General features: G+C 41.5%; 1 protein-coding gene across 2 annotated transcripts in view; it reads left to right on the forward strand.

Moving 5' to 3' along the window:
• Positions 1–15,277, forward strand: part of LOC120312224 (galectin-4-like) — a 39,386-nt gene extending 24,109 nt beyond the window's left edge. Inside the window, exons 15-23 of one of the 2 annotated variants that reach the window (XM_039352628.1) lie at positions 3–137; positions 2,609–2,697; positions 3,967–4,168; positions 5,737–5,871; positions 6,835–6,879; positions 7,006–7,035; positions 8,873–8,961; positions 11,197–11,356; positions 12,923–15,277. In XM_039352628.1, the coding sequence (XP_039208562.1) occupies positions 3–137; positions 2,609–2,697; positions 3,967–4,168; positions 5,737–5,871; positions 6,835–6,879; positions 7,006–7,035; positions 8,873–8,961; positions 11,197–11,356; positions 12,923–13,069 (1,032 nt within the window). In that variant the 3' untranslated portion in view covers positions 13,070–15,277. The remainder of the gene's footprint in view (positions 1–2; positions 138–2,608; positions 2,698–3,966; positions 4,169–5,736; positions 5,872–6,834; positions 6,880–7,005; positions 7,036–8,872; positions 8,962–11,196; positions 11,357–12,922) is intronic. The other variant, XM_039352629.1, reaches the window with a different exon arrangement.
• The last annotated feature ends 10,663 nt before the right edge of the window (positions 15,278–25,940 follow it).

Below are 25,940 nucleotides of genomic sequence, written 5' to 3' on the forward strand. Positions count from 1 at the left end.
AGGTAATAGTGAACAAGAAGCCTTTTTGTACCTTCAAGCACAGAATGCCACTACAAAGCGTGCAGAACATCCATGTTGATGGAGACCTGGAGCTTCAATCTCTGGCTGTCATGGAAGGTCCAATGATGGGAAACATGGTCAGCATTTGCTATGGACAAGTTGTCACCTCCTGACCCTTGATCTCTCCTTGGGAACTGATTCTGGGTTTGTTCTACCCTCAAGCTGTCACTTTCTCTTTTTTCTCTCTCCAGTCTACCTTTTTCTAAGCTTCCTGCTCCTCAAAGAATGGCTGTCCTCAATCTTCTTGTCCTACTATTCTGCACACTAGCCAAAATAAGCATTCCAGAATGATGCTAGGACCAGCAATTGAACAAGGAGCCAAGGTTTAGAATAGAATAGAGCTGGAAGTGACCTTGGAGGTCTTCTAGTCCAGCCCCCTGCTCAAGCAGGAGAACGTATACCATCTCAGCTCTTGCTCTCTATCTTGCAGATGTCCATAAAGTGGTATTTCTTGATCTGGCACTTTTAAGATGTGTTGCCTAAGCTCTCGGAATGGGTTAGCAAACACTTGTACATCCTTACTAACAAAGGCCAGGAAGGGTGCAGTGGCTAAATACAACAACCTACCTCTTCAGTCAGAAGTTTAGAAATCTGTTTCCTGTGCTTTCTCTATTGCAAAGCCAGACTTTGAGATGCAGGATGGTAACCTTCCATGAAATACCTACAATAGATAGTTAGGCCAAGGCCACAGTATAAGTTTTGGCTTGGTCCAAATTACTTTTCTAGGTTTTGTACAACAAAAGTGACAATCCCCAACTGTGTCTTAAGAGCTGAGTTCAGTTGCTTGTCCTGGTGCAGGCTTCAGATACACACACACACACACACACACACACACAAAATTCAGATCAGATCTTGGCATGATGTCCTGGTTCCGACTAATGAAACAGTTCAAAGAACTTCCAGGCATTGTTTATCCTAAAAAGTCTTTAATGGTGAAACATATTGTTGGCACAGCATGGTGGATGCCAAGATCTGAATTCCCCTCCCCTGAGCACATAATATTCCAGCATATTCCCCTCCTCTAATTTGCAGTCATAAATCACATTCTCCAATCAGTTTGAAGGGCAAAGTTTCCCTTCTGTTCTGTAGCCTGTGGTTTCTTATCTTAACTAATCCCCACACACATTCTTTCTCCTCCCCTCCCAGCATCATCTAATTTAACTCTAAAAATACCACACTGCTTATACAGAGAGTGGCTGCCTTCATATTTTGTCAAAGCAAGAACATCCAATATTAGCAGCGTTGACATTTTTAGCTTTTTCCTTTATTTCTTCCTTCTCTTTTTCTCACGTTAATTTGTACCTTCTTTTAAAAATATATAATAAAATTATATATTAAAATATATAAAAAGAATCTTGTACGCCTGAATTTGCTTCCCCCTCCTTCTGTTTATCTTTGGTGAACTAGGTAGGGCTTGTCTGAGAAGTTTTTCTTGTGACTTTCTTGGCTGGGTCTCAAGCCCCTCTTCACTGGCCATTATTTTAGTAATAATAACATTTTTTAAAAAAACGTACTGTATTCTACCTTAAGAATCCATCTCATTTGGGAGAAAAATGGCTTTTCTCTTAGTCATACAGTATCTTAAGAGCCGAGGTAGCGCAGCAGTTAGAGTGCAGTACTGCAGGCCACTTTAGCTGACTGTGTTCAGCAGGTCAGCGGTTCAAATCTCACCGGCTCAAGGTTGACTCAGCCTTCCATCCTTCCGAGGTAGGTAAAAGAGGACCCAGATTGTTGGGGGCAATGTAAATATATATATATATATATATATATATATATATATATATATATATACACATTGCTTACTGGTGTACACCGCTTAGAGAGTGCTTGCACTTAAAGCGGTATATAAGTCTCATAAAATAAATAAAATAAATAAATAATCTTGTCTGTCTAAACTTCCCTTTCCGCAGAGGTTGGTCTCATATCCCCAGAACACCCTGGCTAGTCAAAACTGCCTTGAGCCTTTCTACAAATACATATAAATAACTAACCCCCCCCTTTAAATCTTTGGAGGGGAGGATGTTAAAAAGAACAACAAATTAACTTCTGCCTTTGATAAAGACTGATGATGCATTCTCAATCCAGGTGGTTGAGCATAATCCCTCCCCAAATTAATTCATCCCAAATTAGGGAACATTTCTCTAATGATCACATGCAGTAGGGATGTCAACACTGCAAATACTGTATATTCTTGCTTTGACAATATGCAGAACTGTCTGGTATATTTGGGGTTAATACAGAGCTTAGAGGGTGGGGGTAAAGCCCGGGAAAGAAAGAGGAAGAAAACCTTTGACCTTCACACTAATTGGATAATGTGATATATGACGGCTAGTTTAGGGAGGGAACATGCTGATAATTTAACTGCTCAGAGGAAGAGAACTTAGATCTTAGCATAAACTTCGTTATGCCTGTGCCGACATTTTGAAACAATAAAAGAATTTTAGGGAAATCAATGCCTGGAAGTCCTTTGAAGGGTTTCATTAGCCGGAACCATATCAAGGAGATGCAAACTTATTAAATGGTTTCATCATTTTTTTTTCTTTTCCAGAATCTCCCTTACCATCAACCTGTCCCTGATGGACTCCTTCCTGGGATGGCTATATATGTCCAAGGCACATTGCCTAAATACACTAAAAGGTAACATTCCTTTGGGGACTCGCAGGAAAGGCAAGAGGCTACCATAATCCAAATAATAGTACAAAGATTATTATGTTATTAAGGTTGTTCATATAATCCAAATTTGTGCCAAGATTAAAGCCTTTCTTAATTCTTTGGATACTTCCACTTCCTGCTTCTTCCAACTCCAGCTAAGCCATGAGGGTGAGGAGCTTGATTCTTTTCCTCAAGCAAAACTTCAGCATCCTACAGATCCCACATTCAGGCCAATGGAGAAGGGGGGGGACAGAACTCTACTCTGAGATTCCTGTGTTGTGGTTCCGGCTTATGAAACTTTGCAAAGAACTTCCAGGCATTGATTTTCCTAAAAGTCTTTTATTGTTACAAAATGTCGGCATAGGCACAACGGAGGGATGCTAGGATCTAAGTTCTCTTCCTCTGAGCAGTTCAATTATCAGCATGTTCCCTCCCTAAATTAGCCCTCATATCTCACACTATCCAATTAGGGTGAATGTCAAAGATTTCCTTCCTCTTTCTTTCCCGGGCTTTACCCCCAACCCCCCTTCTGCTCTTTATTAACCCCATATTTACCAGACAATTCTGCATATTGTCAAAAGCAAGAATATACAATATTTGCAGAGTTGACATCCGGCCCCCCTTACAAGAAGGACGGATCCTGTAAAGTAAACAAAAGCATATGTTAAGGGTTATCTTTGGTTTGTTGGGGTCTCTGGCCGGTGAAGACAGGGTCTGACAGGCTTCCTGCTGGGCTCCCCACTGCTCTTGTGCCCCCCCAGTTGCTGTAGGTCCCAATCTGGCTGCAGATTTATGCCCATGGGAACCCTTTGTGATTCAAGCTGATGCCAGCGATGTGGCAGTTAGAGCTGTGTTACTGCAAAAGAACAAAAATGGAATCCTAGCATGATGTTGTGGTTCCGGCTAATGGAACATTCCAAAGAACTTCCAGGCATTAATTTTCCTAAAAGTCATTGATTGTTACAAAATGTCGGCACAGGCACAACGGAGGGATGCTAGGATCTAAGTTCTCTTCCTCTGAGCAGTTCAATTATCAGCATGTTCCCTCCCTAAATTAGTCCTCATATCTCACACTATCCAATTAAGGTGAAGGTCAAAGGTTTCCTTCCTCTTTCTTTCCCAGGCTTTACCCCCAACCCCCCTTCTGCTCTGTATTAACCCCATAATTACCAGACAATTCTGCATATTGTCAAAAGCAAGAATATACAATCTCATTTAATTTTCCTCTATTTTTTTCCTCTCTCTCTCTTCCAGTTTTTCAGAGTTGTTTCGGGTGAACTTTGCATGTGAGGGGGATGATATTCCTCTCCACTTCATCCCTACCTTTGTTTGGAATCACATTGGGCTCAACACATTTCAGGATGGCAAGTGGGGAAGGGAAGACAAACGCAACATGGTCCTCCGAAAGGGCGAGCATTTTGAAGTCATCTTTATTGTCACTGAGGCCAGATTCCAGGTTGGTACATGTGACAAAGGCTCCTTTGCAACTGCAGCTGCCCCTCTATTTCCTCCCTAGAATTCACCATTGATCTGGAATGAACCAGAAATGTATCTAATATCGGCTTTCCCAACTTCATATTTTCCAGATAGGGTTTAAGTCAGTGGTTCTCAACCTTTTTAATGCCACGACCCCCAACCGGTCGTAAGTCAAGGACTACTCAACCGGTTGTAAGTCGAGGACTACTCAACTGGTGCAGCACCGTTTGCAGAATGGGACTTTTGGCGGGCTCAGCAGGGCAGAGACAGCCTGGACAATTCCTATTGGCTTTAGAAAGCCAATAGAATTAGACTCTATTCAAGAGAGTCTATTCTATTGGCTTTCAAAAGCCAATAGAATAAAAGGGAGTAGCACAGCTAAGGAAAAGGGGGAAAAAATGGCAGACTGCGTTGTTTGGCGACCCCTGTGAAATGGTTGTTTGACCCCAAATGGGGTCACAACCCACAGGTTGAGAACCATTGGTTTAAGTGATGTACAGGCAGGCCTTGTTTATGGACCACTGAGGCCAGCAGCTTAGTCATTAAGTGAGGTGGTCACTTGGTGAGTGTGTTTATGATCAGACTTCATTTCTTTTCTTTGCAGTCCTGTGAAGGCTGTAAATGCCAGGATTGGTTGCAAGGTTACTATTTCATCAGTGTCCTAACAGTCACTAAATGAAGATGACTTGCTGCAGAATGTTTGGTTCAGGGGGGGAAATAGATATGAGGGAAATGAAGGCCTCCCCCTTTTTACATATATTCATTTTAACTTTTTTTTTTGTAACAATTTTTATTTTCAACTTTACCATACATAACAATCTTACAAATACTTCAGATAAAAAATAAAACAAATTGATACACACCACATTCGGTCTTGCCCGTCCATTTCCCCCCAAACCGCATCCCACCTCAAACCAACTTGCTTCTTTCCCTCTTTTTCTTCACTCACCCCCTCCCCTCCTTCACCTCCACCTTCCTACTTACTTCTCATCTTCTTCTCCCTCTTGATGTGGTGCAGGGGAAATGCCCGAGCAGTTCCTCTCTCAAAATTAAAAGATTAATATTATATACAATAAGACTATTTCTACTTTATCTGAACTACTTAAACTTCAACCCATCCACCCCACCCCCTCCCCCCACCCCCCTCCCCCCACCCCTCTCCCCCCCCGACTTCCCAGAGCAAAATACAGGATTATGCAAACATATTAAACATAACCTATTTAAGTTTACTAATTATACAATGAACAAAATCATAAAAACCCTTAACTCTCTTCAAACTTTAACATCATAAGTTTATAAACAAAATCATTACTCATAGAATAAGTGAAACTTTGTAGTTCCATATTTCTTCTGAACATATTCTATCCATCTTCTCCATACCTTAAAATATCTCTCCTCATTTTAACCTTTTTGATCCCCTCAATGCCTCTGCTTATCTGTTCAGCTCTGGAGTGGGATGTGTCACTGGCAAAATAAACATGTTTTTTCTGCAAAGAAAAGTGATGATCCCAACTGAGACTTGATCTCTTCTGCTTTGTCCTCTGATAGGTCCTGGTGAACAGGAAGCCCTTCTGTACTTATAAGCACAGAATGCCACCACAAAGCGTGAGGGACATCAATGTTGATGGACACTTGGAGCTGCAATCTTTGACCGTGATAGGAGGACCAATGATAGGGAACATGGTACGTGTTTACTACAAACAAATTGGCACCTCTGATCCTTGATATCTTTGGGAATTGATTCTGAACAAGTTTGATCCCTGCCACTTTCTCATTCTGAGTCTGAGCCATGATTGTTGTTGTTGTTAACTGCGAAGTCGTGTCTGACCCATCGCAACCCCATGGACAACATTCCTCCAGGTCTTCCTGTCCTCTACCATCTTCTGGAGTCCATTGAAGTTCACGCCTACTGCTTCAGTGACTCCATCCAGCCACCTCATTCTCTGTCGTCCCCTTCTTCTCTTGCCCTCAATCTTTCCCAGCATTAGGCTCTTCTCCAGTGAGTCCTTCCTTCTCATTAGGTGGCCAAAGTATTTGAGTTTCAACTTCAGGATCTGGACTTCTAAAGAGCAGTCGGGGTTGATCTCCTCTAAGACTGACTGGTTTGATCGCCTTGCAGTCCAGGGGACTCGCAGGAGTCTTCTCCAGCACTAGAGTTCAAAGGTCTCAATTCTTTGTCGCTCAGCCTTTCTTATGGTCTGAGCCATGATATCACTGTTCTTTTATCTGACTCTGTAGCAGGATAGAATTCCTGCCACCCTTAAGCACCACAAGGTCAACATAACATTAGTCCATTTCCTCCATTCACACATCAGAGTGATATGCAACAGGTGGGACTATCTACCCAATCCAGGTTAAAACTGAGCTGAGCAAGTGATGCAAAGGCACCCAGGAAAGCTTCAACTGACTTGGGTAAATGTGCCACACAGACTCAGCCATTGTTGATGAAGAGTCTCATTCATTTAGGTAGAGTTCTCTGGAAGTTGAGTCACAGCAACTGGACCTCTTTTTTTGTTTTTGCTTTGAATATTTTGCTGCTTATCCAAGTAGCTTCACAGAGAAACATTTCAAACCAAAAAGAAAAGAAGTCCAGTTGACCATGACTCAACTTCCAGACTCAACCATTGTTGTTTTCCTACCCTTTAGAGTATGTTGCCGAACAATGGATATGGAACACCAAAAAATCTTCCTGTAAGTACTCAGAAGGAAAAAAAAAAGCAGTGGGCAGTGGGCAAAGACACCCAGGCCTACGGCTATGGATTTTAGCTCTGTTAACATGGCGTTGCTAACAGTCTCTTTGGATTTCTTTCTTCCCAGATACTAATGGGTTCTGTGATCTACTACCCCGTAAGTACCAAGAGACTTGCTAACTCAGCCTGTCTCTCCTTACATTAGCCCAGATTTGGAGGATGGGATAGAAACCAGGAGTGGAGACTCTGCATGCATTCAGGTAGAATTCAAGGAGACTTGTATTTCCTTGTGTTTTGGCTTATATCAGTGATGGCAAATCTTTTAGAGACTGAGTGCCCAAAAACTGGCCCCGCCCCCCACTCTGTCCCCCATTCCCCACCCTGCCTGCCCGCAGGGCCACTCACCGCCTCCAGGGCCCACCGCAGATCACCCAGGCAGCCCAGCAGCACTATGGCGGCCACGCCCTCTGCCCACATCCTGCAGCATTAACTGTGCATGATGGAGTGTGAGGGCAGAGTCTTGTCTACGCTGCCTGGCTGCGCTGCTCTGTGTGGGCCATGCTCAGGGGTGACTCTCCTTCAGGGGGGCTGCTGGAGAGGAGAGGCTGTGGGGAGGTGAGGCTGGGGCAATAGCACATTTTACCCACAGAGAGGTCTCCGAGTGCCACCTCTGGCACTCGTGCCATAGGTTCGCCACCACTGGCTTAGATCATGCTCACAGTGAACAAGAACAAGGACTGCCAAGTATTTAATTGCTTGGTCTTCCAAGCCTCTAAAACCACATAGAAAGGAGAAAAAAGGAATACTGAATAGAATATTTAAGGGAAAATTAGCGTCTTTATGGTTGAGGAAAGGGATTAATCTTAGTCCCTTTCTTCCATGTTAAAAGCTACCCATTCCCCATTGCCCAAGAAATTTCTAGTTGAACAAGAGAAGTTGGGATGGAAGAAGTCTGTTGGGCCAATGTGGGGCAGAGTAGAAAGCAAGACTTATATATTGCACAAGGAAACCAGCTCTTAAAACCAAGCTTTACGATTTGATCTAGGAACTCAGTCTTTTATGATGCAATCAACTAAGGGCATTCACAGCATGGGATTAAAAATGTCAACACAGCAGCCATGCTGACACCGCCACAATCCCATCTATTCTTTTGTATTCATTGCACATAAAGCAATAGGCTGGACTTCGATGGCACCATCCAGGCTGCCATCTTGACTGTTTTGACCACAACCTGCTGAGCAAACTGTTGTAGAAGTGAGAGACTTGAGTCAGCTCTTTTGTGGAAGGAAAGTTTATTTGCGCAGGTTCAGAGAGCTAATCACAGCTAAAAGGGTCTGAACGCCCAACAGGGGCATGGGTGATCATATTTATAACCCTCAATACGTACGTATTTCCTGATCATGACATATTCCATACATGGTTACATTCTATAGTTCCTTATTCTAACATAGGAAGGCTACTAGACATGGTTATAATCTATAGTTCCTCATTTTAACATAGGAATGCTTTTAGCAGTTTGCAATATTTCAAGTGATAGGCAGTTTGCAATATATCATGTGATAGGCAGTTTGTAATGTATCATGTGCAGTGTTAAAAACAGGATATCTGGCATTTCTAAATTTAAGTGTCGTCTGGGAACAAGAAAACCTCCCTTTCACCCACAATTTCTGTCAGACAATCAGTATTTTCCCAGCCTCCCACTTTAAAACAAATTGCTTGAACCAACTGCTATCTTACTTTTTGAGGCCAAAAATTACTTGCCTGGTTAAGGGAAGAGATGCTTGTGTCCACAAAGGAATGCAGGAAAAATCCATCAGAGACAAGATTCCAGAAGTTGCCTTCCACCCATTTTGTTGGTCTCCTGCTTGGTATCCCAAGACTTACTGGATTACAACTACCTTTACCCCCCCCCACACACACACACACTAGGAGGGATAGGAGCCACAGAGTCAAAGGAGTGTGTTAAGTATAACCTGGATTCTTGTCTATTTCAGCCGATGCCTTACATGGGCTACATTCCTAGAGATCTGGGAGCCAACAGGACCATCTCAGTGCAAGGCTTTATTCCAAAGAACACTAAAAGGTCTCAGCTCTCTTTTCTTTGCATGCATTTTGGGATTCAGGCGGAGGAATGGAAATGTAACCATTGCACATCACTGTCCTTCCATAGTCAGGGCCACGGAGCCCATCCTGCCAGGTTTTTTTTTCTGGCATCACATATTTCAGCCCCACTTGTCCCCCGCCTGCGAGTTCAACACTAGGACTCCAACTTAGCTTCGGCACAGCCAAACTCCAGTGTTAGGGCCTATTTATTTATTTATTTATGTATTTATGAGACTTATATACCGCTTTAAGTGCAAGTACTCTCTAAGTGGTGTACACCAGTAAGCAATGTATATATATATATATTTACATTGCCCCCAACAATCTGGGTCCTCATTTTACCTACCCTGGATGGATGGAAGGCTGAGTCAACCTTGAGCCGGTGAGATTTGAACCGCTGACCTGCTGAACACAGTCAGCTAAAGTGGCCTGCAGTACTTGCACTCTAACTGCTGCGCCACCTCGGCTCATTATAGACCTTTCCCAGTTTATCTCCTTTCTATGAGTTTCCCATCTCCTCTGCATATCTTCAGGCTCAGCCCAAGGACAAGGAGGTTAAGGAGAGTGGAAGCACAATGTAGAATGTAGTCTGTGGAACTCATTGCCACAAGAATAAGCAAGGGGTCTTTTTTTTCCAAATTTTATTTATAATACAGTTAAAAACAAACAAACATTGGATTTAACGTGACATTCCAGTATATACATTCTTATCAGATTATCCCACTTTTTACAATCAATTCTTCATCTCTACATATACATCTAAGTTTTATATACAATACTTATTCTAAAATAACATATATTTCTATCTTAACATTCATCTTTAATCCCAACCGTCCTCTTCGAATTCCTCCAGCGGTAAAATTTATCCCAGGTTTCATAATAAACTGATCCACATTTGTCTTTTAATATCATTGTGAGCCTGTCCATTTCCGCACATGCTAATATTTTATGTATTAACTCTTCCTCTGTGGGAATTTCCTTGCTCTTCCATTTTTGCGCAAAAGCAAGCCTAGCTCCAGTCAGGATGGGTAGCAGCAGGTAGATGGTTCCCTTGTCGTATTTTTTTGTCGTTATTCCCAACGAGGAGAGTTCAGGTTTTAACTCTAAGCCCAGTGTTAATATATCCCTCAACCAGTTTCTGTCCTGTTCCAATACTCATGAGTCTTTGGGCATTCCCACCACATATGGTAGTATGAACCTATTGCTGTTTTACATTTCCAGCATAGGGGTGAGATGTTTGGACCCATTTTGGCTAGCCTTACGGGTGGGAAATGCCATCTATAAAACATCTTGTAAAGATTTTCCTTATAAGAGATAGCTAAGGTGAGTTTCCTATTCCTTTCCCACAGTTCTAATAAGCAAGGGGTCTTAGCTTAGGGCAAAGCTCCCCAAAGTGAAAACTTCTGAAACTTCATGAAGGCACTGATACGTTGAAGAGTCTGGCTTAGGAAGTGGCTTTAAAGAATGATTAGGACCCAAACTGTCATTAAGCAGGGATCAGGAATAAGCAATTCTTCCTCAGAAGAATGCTATTGTCTTCTAGACTGCCGCTGATTATATGCTTTTAGTACAGTGGTTCTCAATCTTTTTAATGCCGCGACCCCCAACCGGTCGTAAGTCGAGGACTACTCAACCGGTCGTAAGTCGAGGACTACTCAACGGGTGCAGCACCGTTTGCAGAATGGGACTTTTGGCGGGCTCAGCAGGGCAGAGACAGCCTGGACAATTCCTATTGGCTTTTGAAAGCCAATAGAATTAGACTCTATTCAAGAGAGTCTATTCTATTGGCTTTCAAAAGCCAATAGAATAAAAGGGAGTAGCACAGCTAAGGAAAAGGGGGGAAAAATGGCGGACTGCATTGTTTGGCAACCCCCGTGAAATGGTCGTTCGATCCCAAATGGGGTCCCGACCCACAGGTGGAGAACCACTGTTTTAGTATGTGTTTGTCTGATGGATAACTCACTGAGAGTTGCTGTGATGGTCAGGATGTAAATGTAATGCATAAATGCCTGAGAAGCTAAACATATTGTCCACATTCAGCAGCAGTCTATCAATAAATAATATTTGGAAAAAGGAACAAGAATTGTTTTTTTTCCTCTTTAGCCTTCATCCATGGAAGCATCTGGCAGGCTAAAGAGTGGGGGAGGAATCAGATTTCCTTTTATTTATTCCAAAGGTCTAGTCTTCAATGCCTGTTTGTTTCTCTCTTTCCAAGGTTTGAAATCAAATTTATGGCTGGCCAGGACATCGCTCTGCGCATTAATCCACGCATGAAAGAGAGAACTGTGGTGCGCAACAGTTTTCTGAATGGCAGGTGGGGACTGGAGGAAAATTACCTGCCCTTTAACCCTTTCCAATATGACCAGTACTTTGAAGTGAGTTGACTTTGATTCCATTAGGGAGGGGTATGGGCAGGGAGGTCAAAAAAGTCAATATGGCAGCTACAGCTATGCAATTCATTTATTACTCCTGTTTTATCCAATTCAGGCTGAATTCCAGCAAAGTGGTTGGCTGGTGAGAAGGTAGGGAGGCAGGCAGGCAGTGGGGAATGGAAAGACAATCCAGCTGGTGCCTTCCAGAGGTGTAAGACTCCATCTCCCATAATCCCATAGAATCATGGGTTCTATACCATAGAGCCAACGTGGTCTAGTGGTTTAGCACAATGCTAAAAAGCAAGATATTGACAGTTTAAATCCCAACTTAGCCATGAAAACTGGCCGAGTGATTCTGGGCCAGCCACTCTTTCTCAACCTACCTCATTCAGGTATTGTGGAGAAAAATACAAGGAGGGATGTGTGTTGAATTTGTTTGCCATCTTGAGTTATTATTTTTTTTAAAAAAAATAATAATAAAGGCAGGAGACAAATAAATGAATTAAATAAATTCCCAGCTAGCACAGCCTTGAGGAATTGAAATCTGAACCTCTGGAATGCTGGTGGGATAAATAAAATTCTCTCGTGGAGAAGAGTGGAATTGCCACTCCAGAAGGCCATTCAGAATCCCAAAGATGGTTCTTCATGAGGCAAATGGACTTTCTTGTTTTTCCTTGAAGACGTTTTGCTTCTCATCCAATGCGAAACATCTTCAAAGAAAAACCACTTGCCCCGTGAAAAAGCATCTTTGGCATAACTATGACCTGGATGGCTGAGAATCTCCATAGACGTTTAGAATCCCTTTGTTATTTCTCACTCTAGAACAGTGGTTCTCAACCTGTGGGTCGGGACCCCATTTGGGGTCGAACGACCATTTCACGGGGGTCACCAAACAACGCAGTCTGCCATTTTTCCCCCTTTTCCTTAGCTGTGCTCCTCCCTTTTATTCTATTGGCTTTTGAAAGCCAAAAGAATAGACTCTCTTGAATAGAGTCTAATTCTACTGGCTTTCAAAAGCCAATAGGAATTGTCCAGGCTGTCTCTGCCCTGCTGAGCCTGCCAAAAGTCCCATTCTACAAACGGTGCTGCACCAGTTGAGTAGTCCTCGACTTACGACCGGTTGAGTAGTCCTCGACTTACGACCGGTTGGGGGGTCGCGGCATTAAAAAGGTTGAGAACCACTGACTTAAACCCTATCTGGAAGATATGAAGTTTGGAAAGCCGATATTAGATACATCTCTGGTTCATTCCAGATCAATGGTGAATGCTAGGAGGAAATGGAGAGGCAGCTGCAGTAGTCCTCGACTTACGACCGGTTGGGGGTCGCGGGATTAAAAAGGTTGAGAACCACTGCTCTAGAAAATTGTCCTTATGTTGCCCTATAGGGTGGGGGGTGGGAAAAAGCAGTGTGTGGCAATTGCGACCCCCCCCATCAAAGCACCCACCCCTTATGTATTGGAGGTATAGAAAGCTGCGGATGGTGTGGACTGCAGACCCTGCTTTATGGAGGATCAGAGGTGATTCAGATGTGCTGATTTGGCTGCAATAACATCCTTCCTCTCTTTCCAGCTCTCGATCTGCTATGACAAGCACGAGTTCCAGGTTTATACCAATGGCCATCCCTTCTTCAACTATGCCCATCGTTATGTTCCTATTGAACACATCCGCACTCTCAAGATCACAGGAGACGTGACCCTTTCCTACATCAAGTACTAAGCAATGAGATGGGAAAAGACCAATAACAGCACAGACCCCCTCCGCCCTCTTTCTCTGTCTGCCAGTATATTTAAAATCAAGTTTTTAAGAAGAGACTGGACAGCCATTTGTCCAAAATGGTGTAGCGTTTCCTGCCTGAGCAGGGGGTTGGACTAGATGACCTCCAAGGTCCCTTCCAACTTTACTACTATTATTATTATTAAGTGATATACAAGCTCCAGTAAATCAATCAATCAATCAGACACTTAAGAAAAATTGAGATTAAGCAGCATCTTCAATAAAACATCTTGAGCAAGCAGCGCAACTGGTTTACTTTACTGCCTTCTGAATTTGACATGAAGAAGATACAAAGCATTTTTTAAAAAAAAATTGTTGCCCTTCACATGTGTGGGAACTTGGCAAGTTTAAGATGGATGGATATCCCCAGCCTCTATTGGATTCTGATCCAACTTATAATCTACAAATTGCAGGGTGGGTGGATTGAGAATGGAACTTTTCAAACAAATTCTCTATTTTCCTAGGACACCCATAACTAGATCAGTTAAAGACCAAGGAGCTCCATTCACACAACTCATTTTAACCTTGGTTAGCTTGGAGGAAGATTAGAGTAAATTCAACCCACGTGGCAAATTTACCATTCATTCCCTCGAATGTGAGAATTCAGTAGCCAATTAAATATATCATGTGGACCCAACCCAGATAATTGGTGTGTCCAGTTGAAGGGATTGGTACCTTTGTTTTTTTTTGCCTTTTAGTACTGTCCATGGGGTTTAGTACTGTCCAGAAGATGGTAGAGGACAGGAAGACCTGGAGGAACGTTGTCCATGGGGTCGCGACAGGTCGGACACGACTTCGCAATTAACAACAACAACCTTTGTTTTGCTTCAGAATTAGGCCTTCCAGCATCACCCAGGAGGTCCATGTCCAAGCCCCACAGGACTGCCTGATTGTACGGCATATGCTGTAGGAGAGAAATATGAAGATGACTAGTGATGTACTATGTTTCTAGTCCTCTTGAAGACAAAAAAAGTGTGCTCATTTTTAGAAAGGCCCAGCAGTTCAAACTCCTTTATACACCAGAATTTTTGGTCTGGGGTTTGAAAAATGTGGCTTCAAATTGCTGGGGAGAATCTACAAAAGCCTCATGCAGCCTGAGAAGAGTGAATGGATCTGGATCACCATTAGCAATTTCTATAACTTGTTAAACACCTATGTCAGGTGAGCTAAAATGGTTCTTCTGTGATATACTACTCCAAGGGAAAATTATAAATTGGATGCATGGATGGATGGAAAGATCTAGCTAGAATCAGATTGGCCCTATTTCATTGGCTTGATTCACAGAATCTCCAATTCCCAAAGACATCACATTATGGTTTAGCAGAGGCACTCCAAAACCCCAGTTAGTCTAGATCAGAAATGTCAAACTCACCATGTCATGTGACGTGTCGTGACATGTCGCAACTTTTTCCCCATTGCCGGAGCTGGGTGGGCATGGTTTCAGCATGACGCATCCGGCATGTGGGCTGGCAGTTTGACACCCCCGGTCTAGATAGTTATTGAATCCTACCAACCTGATGGGATTTAAGAAAGCCATTAAGACAGGTCCCCTTGCAGTCATATATAGCTAGTCTTCACTTAACAACCATCATTGGGACCGGCAACTCTCTTACTAAGTGACAAGAGTCATTAAGCGAGACATCACACCATGATTTGAGATTACACTGCCAGCTTCTCCATTGATTCTGCTTATTGGAAGTCAGCTGTGATGTGTGCAAATGGCAATCATGTGGCGACGACATTGTGGCAGTCATAAGTGCAAAGATCAGTCGTAAAGTTACATCTTCAATAACATTGTAACTTTGATCACTAAGTGAGGAAGTTGCTAAGCAAGGTCTTCTAGTGGATTATGCTGATTTATGAAATGACATCGTAGGTATGATGAATGCTTTGTGTGATTGGGCTTTGCTATTTTGGTTATTCTAACCTTTAGAATGCACCTGGGAATGTAACTAGTCACAAGGGAAGCAGCAGTTCAGCTTGAGCAAAGTAGATAAATCAGTACTGGGCTGAATTTAACAGGAATTTGGCTCTGTGCAGGTCTCTAACCCTTGTTTATTCTGTCCTGGATTTTTTCCAGTTGATTTTCTGATTTGTTGGTGGCTCCCAACCTGTCAGTCTCTACTTGCCAATAAAATTTCTCTAACTTGCTGTTACCTCTATTTCTGCTGTTGCAGAAGGTTGATGTTAAGACCATGTCATCCACCTTGAGAGCTGATGCAAAAAAATGAGTCAGAGTGCTGAATAAACATGGTTGACTCTTCTCTTTAAAACAGTGGTTCTCAACCTGTGGGTCGGGACCCCATTTGGGGTCGGACGACCATTTCACGGGGGTCATCAAACAATGCAGTCCGCCATTTTTCTCCCCTTTTCCTTAGCTGTGCTACTCCTTTTTATTCTATTGGCTTTTGAAAGCCAATAGAATAGACTCTCTTGAATAGAGTCTAATTCTATTGGCTTTCAAAAGCCAATAGGAATTGTCCAGTCTGTCTCTGCCCTGCTGAGCCCACCAAAAGTCCCATTTGGCAAATGGTGCTGCACCAGTTGAGTAGTCCTCGAGTTACGACCGGTTGAGTAGTCCTCGGCTTACGACCGGTTGGGGGTCGCAGCATTAAAAAGGTTGAGAACCACTGCTTTAAAAAGAGATCAAATTTCCAAATTGCATAGCCTTCGTGAAACTTCTCCAAGAAAATGGCCAAGCTCAGAGATCACCAAGGGACCCCCAGTTCAACCTAGAGCTATGTATATTTACTTCTATTGGTACAGCTGTTTATGTGTATTCACTTTCATTGGCACAGCTGTTTACTGTTTATGAGCAGCATCAGAGTTACTGAAGGGAAGCTGCATATTTATTGATCCAGTCACTCTGAAACCTCTGATGAACCCTCCTCAAATTCTCAAAACTATTTTCACTTGGGAAAGGCATCACTTGCATGGCTGGTGTGCCCCCAGTCAGAATGGTGTTGCATCCATTTCCTGCCCCAGAGATGCTTCAGATTGCATTGGGTGGAGGTCCCAGCAGAGCCCCCCAGAGAGCAGGGAGGGAAGGGTCCCCCATGGCTCCTTTGGGGGCTTCAGCCCCAACCACAAAAGAGGCCTGCCCTGTTCAGGCTCTCCAGCTCCCCCCTGAAAGGGACAGAAGGAAGAGGGGAAGCCGCTGCCCAGACAAGTTGGGACAGAATCGAAAGAAAGGAGGAGAGACGACAACACACACGTAACTCAGAGGAATAGGAGGAAGCAAACCAATCAAGCGCAGTTGAATCAATTAGGCCCGGTGACGAGATCGAGGAGCCGGGCGCAGACTCTGACTTGCCTATAAAAAAACTCTCACACTTTCTGGCGCTCTAGCCCTGAGGATGCCGGCAGGGACGGCGAAAGCTTGGCGCTTTTTAATTAAACTTTTATAGTTTTACTACCCTGGTGTTCATTTTATTTCTTGGTATCTATCTATCTATCTATCTATCTATCTATCTATCTATCTATCTATCTATCTATCTATCTATCTATCTATCTATCTATCTATCATCTATTATCTATCTATCTATCTATCTATCTATCTATCTATCTATCTATCTATCCTATCCTATCCTATCCTATCCTATCCTATCCTATCCTATCCTATCATCTATCTATCTATCTATCTATCTATCTATCTATCTATCTATCTATCTATCTATCCTATCCTATCCTATCCTATCCTATCCTATCCTATCATCTATCTATCTATCTATCTATCTATCTATCTATCTATCTATCTATCTATCTATCATCTATTATCTATCTATCTATCTATCTATCTATCTATCTATCTATCTATCTATCTATCCTATCCTATCCTATCCTATCCTATCCTATCATCTATCTATCTATCTATCTATCTATCTATCTATCTATCTATCTATCTATCTATCTATCTATCTATCATCTATTATCTATCTATCTATCTATCTATCTATCTATCTATCTATCTATCTATCCTATCCTATCCTATCCTATCCTATCCTATCCTATCCTATTATCTATCTATCTATCTATCTATCTATCTATCTATCTATCTATCTATCTAACCACACAGTTTTTAACTACCGTATTTTCCGGCATATAAGGCGACTCGGCGTATAAGACGACCCCCGTTTTCGGCGCTGATTTCCATGCCTAGAAACTCGTCTTATACGCTGGAAACTACCATAATTTCCGGCGTATAAGATGACTCGGTGTAAGACGACCCCCGACTTCGGCGCCATTTTCAACGCTTTAGAAAGTCGTCTTATACACCAGAAAATACGGTACATTAGGACATTGCAAACATTATCAGAAAATAATATTTCTAAAACAGGGGTGTCAAACTCGTTGTGCCATGTGACGTGTCGTGACATATCACAACTTTTTTCCCCTTGCCAGAGCTGGGATGGACGAGGCTTTTGCATGATGCATCCAGCAGTTTGACACCACTGTTCTAAAATGAGTCCTTAAATGCAAAACTAAGCAAATAATAACGTACATCAATCCATTTCAATGAAACTTACGTCTTTAGGAAAGAATGCTGGGATGGGTCTTTCTGAAAGTTTGGGCCATTGTTGGAAATAAAGGTTCTCAGGTGCAAATTCCCACCGATAATGAAATCACCAGAGTTGTAATAGTCTAATTTTTCCTGTAAAGTGGTCGTCAACACACATACGGTTTGCATCCTCTTAGCAGTAGTTGGAGCCAGGAGCTAGAAGAACAGCAACAGATGAGGCAGTTCAGTCATTCTTGTCATATAAAAAAAGATGTTGAGACTCTGGAAAGAGTGCAGAGAAGAGCAACAAAAATGATTAGGAGTCTGGAGGCTAAAATATATGAAGAATGATTACAGGAATTAGGTATGTCTAGTCTAATGAAAAGCAGGACTAGGGGAGACAGGATAACACTGTTCCAATATTTGAGGGGATCTTACAAAGTTGAAGATGTCAAACTATTTTGCAAAGCACTGAAAGCAAAGAATAGATGGAAACTAACCAAGCAGACAAGCAACCTAGAACTAAGGAGCAATTTCCTAATGATAAGAGCAATTAACCAGTGGAACAGCTTGCCTTCAGAAGTTGTGGGTGCTCCATTACTGGAGGCTATTCATTAATTTTTTTTATTAAAAGTTTTACAATTTTACAATAAAATCCCTCTCCCACTACCTCCCTACCCTCCCAAAAAACCCTCCCCCCCTCTTCCCAGAGCTGAATACAGGGTTAACTAGAACTAAAATACAAAACATTTAAACTTAAATAAACCTCAAACAAAAGTTACATTAAAAGAAAAAAAAATCCAATATATATATAATAAAAAACTCCAATATATATGTTATGTCCCGAGCCTTGCAAACGGGCTCGGGGCGTTTGCAGGCAGGTCCCGGTGCAAGCTGCCCGGGACCAGACAGGCTGTCGCCAGCGCCTGTGCGCATGCGTGGGTGCTGGCGCGGGAAAAGTAACACATTGACCCGGGAATTGCCTATATAAGAGGCTGGGAGCTTTTGGGCGTTGCTGAAGACTTCACCTGTAAGCTGAACACAGAATAAAAGAAAACCTGAGAACTACAACTGCTTCTCGTGTCTGCTTTTCGCCAAGGACTCAACAATATATATATATATAATAAAAATTGCTTATTATCTTAAACTTTAAACTTTAAACATAAATTATTCAAAAGCTAAATAATATCTTTTAATATCATACTTATACTGTATAAAGTTTATCCATCTTTTCCACGCCAAGAGATATTTCTCTTGTGATTGATCTTTTAAATAAGCCAAAATTTTTGCCATTTCAGATAGATAAGAAACTTTAAAAAACCATTCCTCCAAGGTAGGCAAAAATTCCTTCTTCCAGTATTGTCCTATCAACAACCTTGCCGCTGTAATTAAATTTAACATTAAAATAATTTCTTTATCATCACAATCAACAATAATACCTAACAAAAACAATTGTGGAGTGAATATTCCACCATATCTTTATCCAAAAAGCTTTAATACTTTTACATGACCACCAAATATGATAATACGTTGCATCCAAACAACCACATCTCCAACATTTAGGCTGCAAATTTGAATACATCTTTTGTGGATCATGGAAATGCAAGGAAATACAGATAGTTCTTGACTTACAACAGTTCATTTAGTGTCCATTCAAAGTTACAACATCACTGAATAAATTGACTTATGACCGTTTTTCATACTTATGACCATTACAGCATCCCTATGGTCACATGATCAAAATTCAAATGCTTTGCAACTGACTCATATTTATGCAGGGTTCAAGGGTCACGTGATCCCCTATTGTAACTATCTAACAAGCAAAGCCAATGGGAGACCTGATTCACTTAACAACTATGGCAAGGAAAAGTTACAAAATGGGGCAAAACTCACCTAACAAATGTTTCACTTTGCAACAGAAATTCTGGGCTCATTTGTCGTAACTTGAGGACTATCTACTATATAGAGTACTTTGACTTCAGCAAAGCATTTGGCAAGCTGAATAAATGTACTGTATACTTGAAGCTAGAAGGAGAGACATTAAAGTTGAAGACTTCATCTAGTCCCTTTGTTTTTCAACGTAGTATACATGACTTGAGAGGGGAAAATAACCTTTTAGAGTATTGTTTCTCAACCTTGGTAACTATAAGGTACATGGACTTCAACTTCTAAAATTGTCCATCCAGCTTGCTGGCTAGGGAGTTCTTAGCTGACTGTCAAATCCATCTGCTCTGTGGATTAACAAAAAGAGTTACAAGCATGTTTCCCCCCATCTGGTGCGTGAAGAGTAATTATTGCTAAGTAGACAAATGTTTTTCCATGCAATTATCAGATCAACAGTAGTTTTTAATGTATCCTCTGTGGATTTCTACCCACAAAAAATATCCAAGATAAAATCTGCCTTAAAAAAAAAAACATTCTGAGATCTCCCACTGGAGGTGAGACATGTCATCTTACCTTGTGTTGCAAAGAGTTGACACTGGGATTTGTTGACTCAGCTGGCCTTAATTTACTGTTTGGTCAAAGTCCAAATACAGGCAAGAGGAAAAACGTTTCATATAAATTTGCATCCAGGTGACATGACCTCTGCAGAGATTTCAAGTGCTACCTGTAATTCACCTTCCGCAGAATCTTGATTTCTGATCTAAGAGAGAAAGTGATGAGAATAACTGGGCTGCCTCTTTTGCTGCTGCTGCTTTTTTGGTTCCTCCCTCCAACTTCTGCAAAGAGGATGAAAAGCACATGTATGTTGAGAAACCCTTTCCAGAATCAGAAAGGCTATTATAGACCTGGTAATCTTATTATTGGTGGGAATTTACCACTTGCAACTATTTTACCCATGGAACCAGACTTTAATCAACACCCATTTCTTCATTTTGTCTTATTTTAGTAAGTTTCACCTCAAAAAAAAAAAGATATATATATATATATTTGCTTTGTTCTTTATTCAGGGACTACATTCAGAAATACTTGGTGTAGTGATATCTGCAATGTCCTACTGTAGTTCAAAACTTTGTATTTTTCTCAATAAAGAACCCAGTTCAAGAATTAGATTAGAATTCTGAATCCTTCCGGCACTCTTAACTAGGAAGAAGATAACAAAAAATAGAAATACAAAGTGAGAAGGAACAACACATTAGAAATTGTGGTGACCTGCTGCAGAAGTGAACAAGTAACATTAATTTTGATGGAAAAATCATGAAGAAAAACTCATAAAAACACAATCCTTTACCAAAGTGGGGTACTGTAGAAAAGACAAAACTCAGTTTTGGAATCATGAATAATGGCCTTCCGTAAATCAGTGTTGTGATTCCCATGGAAGTTTAGTGCTAATAGTCTAGAATGCAGCAATAGTTAGAATGCAGAATTGCAGACTAATTCTGCTGACTGCCAACTGCCTGCATTTTGGCAATTCAATTTTCACCCGGTCAAGGTTAACTCAGCCTTCCATTTTTCTGAGGTCAGTAAAATGAGGAACCAGATTCTTGGGGACAATATGCTGACTTTGTAATCTGCTTAGAAAGGTCTGTAAAGCATTGTGAAGCTGTATATAAGTCTAAATGCTATTGCTAACTCATCTATCTAGCTATCTAGCTATCTATTTATCTATCTATTGTCTCTTGCTCTCACTCTCTTGTTCTGCTGGTGCAGTGGTTAGAACACACTATTTCAGGCTGACTATGTTCACTGCCATCAGTTCGATCCTGACAAGCTCAAGGTTGACTCAGCCTTCTGTCTTTCCAAGGTCAGTAAAATGAGGGTTTGTTGGGGGAATATGCTGACTCTGTAAACCGCTTAAAGAGGGCTGTAAAGCGGTATATAAGTCTATGTGTTATTGCTATTGCTATTGCTAAGCAGTGCTAACCAGACCTGAAAAAGCTGTTCAAAGAAGGACCCAGTGGTGGGATTTAGCCAATTCGCATCACTTCGGCAGAACCGTTAGCTAATTTTTTGTTGTCAAGGTCCAGAATGGACTTCCAGAAGCTGCATCCACACAGAGAACCGGTTGTTCACATATTTGAATCCCACCACTGGAAGGACCCAAATTGATTAGGGTGCTAGAGGACCAAATGGAAAGGATTTCTGCCACTGGAGGCTGAAGTGAGAAAAGAGGGACAATAAAGGAACATTAAGTGATGTTCAGGGAGCAGCTGTCCAAATGAAGTCATGGAGGCTGACATGTACTTATAGTTTCATATAAATATATTTTACATCAATATTTACAGCAAACCAGGTAATCTGGCAAACTGAAGTAAATCATGAGGTAAATCACAGTGCACACAGAAGAAAAAGGTGGGGAAAACAGAGAAGCTCCCACAGCAACCAATCACAGTGCAGATTGCCTCATGCAACAGTCTTCGATCGATCAACTATAACTGTGTGTTTTGGCTCACTGCACAATCCCAGCAAACATACACACTGTAGAGGTGAGAGACAAGCAAAGGTCATGTGCAGAACACTGCCCCTCCAAAGCCTGTGTACCCCTCCTCTCTGCATCTATCTTGCTCACATCACCATAGTGATGTGGAAGTATGTAGGTCTGTGTGACCTTGGCCAGTTTGATAAGGCTGGCTGGTGAACAACAAGTTTCCCTGTTTATGGCCTCTAGCTTTTTACTCTTGAGGATTGGTAAAGGATTTTAGCCAATGAAATGCTATTGCCATGCAGTAACTTTTGCTATTTGTAAAACTCTATAAAAACAAATAAATGCTGTGTGTGAGCAGCCATTTCTTTGCATCCTTCAATGACTAAGGACTGATTACTACAACACACAAAATAAGGCAATTCAAAATCTGCCAGGACATAAAAGATTGTCCGCAACATTTCTGAATATATTTTTTTTCATTCTAGTTTTATACCCAAGAACTACCAACACTTCATGGCTTTGGCATTTGCAGTCACAGAAGTGAACAAAGATTCCATTCTTCTCCCTAACATCACCCTTGGCTTCCAGGTCTATAGCAATGTCCAGGATGAGAGATCAGTTTCCTCAAACAGCATCTCCTTGCTTTCCACAAGAGGCCGAATGGTTCCAGGTTATAAATGTGACAAGCAGGACACTCTGCTCTCTGTGACTGGAGATCTCAGCTCCAGATACGCAAAGCTTATGGCCTCCATCCTCAGCATCTTCAAGGTCCCACAAGTAAGGAGTTTCCATAGGATGCAGCATAGAGTAGACAAACAACAGATGCACAAACAGAAGCCAAAGAGGAAATCAAAAGGGTTTCTATATGACTTAAAGATCCATGATACATCTGACTTCATTTATATATTTAATAATAACAATAATAATAATGTTGGAAGGGACTTTGGAGGTCATCTAGTCCAACCCCCTGCTCAAGCAGGAAACCGTATACTATTTTGGACAAATGGCTGTCCAGTCTCTTCTTAAAAACTTCCAGTGTTGGAGCATTCACCGCTTCTGGAGGCAGGTTGTTCCACTGGTTAATTGTTCTAACTGTCAGGAAGCTTCTCCTTAGTTCTAGGTTGCTTCTCTCCTTGATTAGTTTCCATCCGTTGCTTCTTGTCCTGCCTTCAGGTGCTTTGAAAAATAGCCTGACTCCCTTTTTTTTTGTGGCAGCCCCTGAGATATTGGAACACTGCTATCATGTCCCCCCTTGTCCTTCTCTTCATTAAACTAGACATACCCAATTCCAGCAACCGTTCCTTATATGTTTTAGCCTCCAGTCTTTTTTATATAACCCCAAAGAGATAGGTAATAATTCTAAAAGCCTGCATTTGCAAAGACAGGCAGATCATGAATAGGAGACTTAGAAAATCCGTGCTAGAGTTGAATTCATTTTTATATTTGATACGTCAAGATATGTTTTAATATAACTCCAAAGAGATTGGTAATAAGATCATTCTGAAATGCTATACTTGTCAATAGGAATTCTTTCCTAATTTATTCTTCCTAAAGGCATGGCCATCCTTTCAGTGCAATTTGTATAAAAAAACCATCATACTGATGGTTTGTTCCCTTGACTTCTGACATACACCCAGGCAAATAACTGGTGGCTCTTTCTAATAAGAGAGGAAGATGAAACTTGCTACTCAAATTGAGTCAGTTTGACTGGTGGGGGTATAAATCACACAATGGGGATACTTAAAGTCACCATAAAACTTTATTTTGTCTTTTAAAGAGGATTCTCACTTTTTCCAGCTCGGGGTTGGCTTTGAGTTCCTTCAGGGAGACAGAAGAGTTTATCCTACCTTCTTCTGGATTAATCCCAATGAATTTCCTCAGTATGTGGGTTTGGTCCAGCTGCTCCTGTATTTCCAGTGGAACTGGGTTGGACTTATGGCCCCCGAAGATGACAATGGACAACATTTCATCTCATCTCTCATGCCAATGCTCAAGGAGAAGGAGATCTGCCTGGCCTTCACTGAAATGATGCAATCTGATTATCACATTCAAATATACAAATCAGATAGAATTTTCAAAACCTTTTCTAAAGCTGAAGTGATTATTGTGTTTGGAGACCGTTTTAGTATTGCAAATGTACAGGTGGCTCAGTATAATTACGAACAATTGAAAAAGACATCACTTCTGAAAGTCTGGATCTTAACTTCCCATTGGAAGCTTAATGTGAGAAAGTCTGAAGACATATTGAGAAATGGAAAGCCTTTCCATGGGGCTTTGCATTTTAGGGACCACACTGGGGATGTCTCAGAATTCAGCCATTTCCTGCTGACTTTAGACCCCTTGAACACACAAGGGAATGTTTATCTCCGTCCATGGTGGGAGAGGGTCTTTGGCTGCACGATGCCCAAACCAGGCAAAATCTTTCAAAATGGGAAAAAAATATGCACAGGAAAGGAAAATTTACAGAAACTGCCAAAATACATTTTTGACACAAGCATGACAGGTGACAGTTACAATATCTACAATGGCGTTTATGTTGTGGCACATGCCTTACATATAATGTATGGATCTAAAACCAGACAAGCCATGATGAGACTTGGAAAGAAGACCTCCAATTTCCAGCCATGGCAGGTAATCTCTGTGATTTTATATCTAATCCACAGATCCTTAGAAAGGAAGCTTTTTAGATGTATATCCTGAATTACCAATTAAAAATCTCTATGCCATTTGTCTGAAATGGTATAGGGTTTCCTGCCTGAGCAGGGGGTTGGACCAGATGACCTCCAAGGTCCCTTCCAACTTTATTATATATGGATCATCGCACAGTCAGCCAGATGTTCAGACTGGATTTGGCATTTTGTCTACCTATCGAGTCCTTACCCAGGACCTGGGATAGGCAGATGTGGATGTTTGATGGTATTACAGATATCGTCGCAGGATGGAAGCAGTTCCTAATAAGGCCGCCTTTTGCAATTGACTAATAGCGAATTTGTCAATGCCAATGGTGTTCAAGTGGTGCTCCAGTTGTTTTGGGATTGCACCCAAGGAGCCTATGACTATTGGTACTACCCTTGCTTGCTTTTGCCACAGTCTTTCTATTTCTATTTGTAGGTCTTTGTATTTTGTTATCTTCTCCAGTTCTTTCTCTTCTATTCTGCTATCTCCAGGCACTGCCACGTCCACTATCCAGACTTTTTTGTCTTTCTTATCGACAATTGTTAAGTCTGGGGTGTTATGTTGCAGGTGCTTGTCTGTTTGAATTCTGAAGTCCCAGAGCAGTTTAATTTTATCATTTTCTATGACTTTCTCTATTTTATGATCCCACCAGTTTTTGCTTACAGGCAAATGATATTTTTTGCAGATCTTCCAATGCACCATTGTTGCTACTTTGTCATGCCGCTGCTTGTAATCAGTCTGTGCAATCTTCTTGCAACAGCTTACCAAGTGGTCCACTGTTTCTTCAGCTTCTTTGCATAGGCGGCACTTACTGTCTGTTGCTGTCTTCTCAATTTTGACTTTGTATGCATTTGTCCTTAAGGCTTGGTCTTGTGCAGCCAGAATTAGTCCCTCGGTCTCTTTCTTCAATTTTCCTGCTCTTAGCCATTGCCAGGTTTTATTATTATCTGCTTTCCCAGCTATTTTTTTCATGTATTGGCCATGTAGTGCTTTGTCTTCCCATGCCTCTATTCTGTTCTTCATTTGGTCTTTCTTGTAGGCCAGTTTGGTCTCTCCAGTAGTTAGTAAGCCTTCCTGATATACTAATTTCAGTGCATCTTCATCATTGTTCTTCAGATATTCTTCCAAAGCCATTTTTTCTTCTTCAACCATCTGATGTACTTGTAGCATTCCACGCCCACCTATTTGCCTTGGTAGATAAAGTCTATCAATGTCACTGCGTGGATGAAGGGCATGATTCATTGTCATTATTTTTCTGGTCTGCCTATCCATTG

This window comes from Crotalus tigris, unplaced genomic scaffold (assembly GCF_016545835.1).
Source record: "Crotalus tigris isolate CLP2741 ecotype Arizona unplaced genomic scaffold, ASM1654583v1 scf7180000018462.226286, whole genome shotgun sequence".
NCBI lineage: Eukaryota > Metazoa > Chordata > Lepidosauria > Squamata > Viperidae > Crotalus > Crotalus tigris.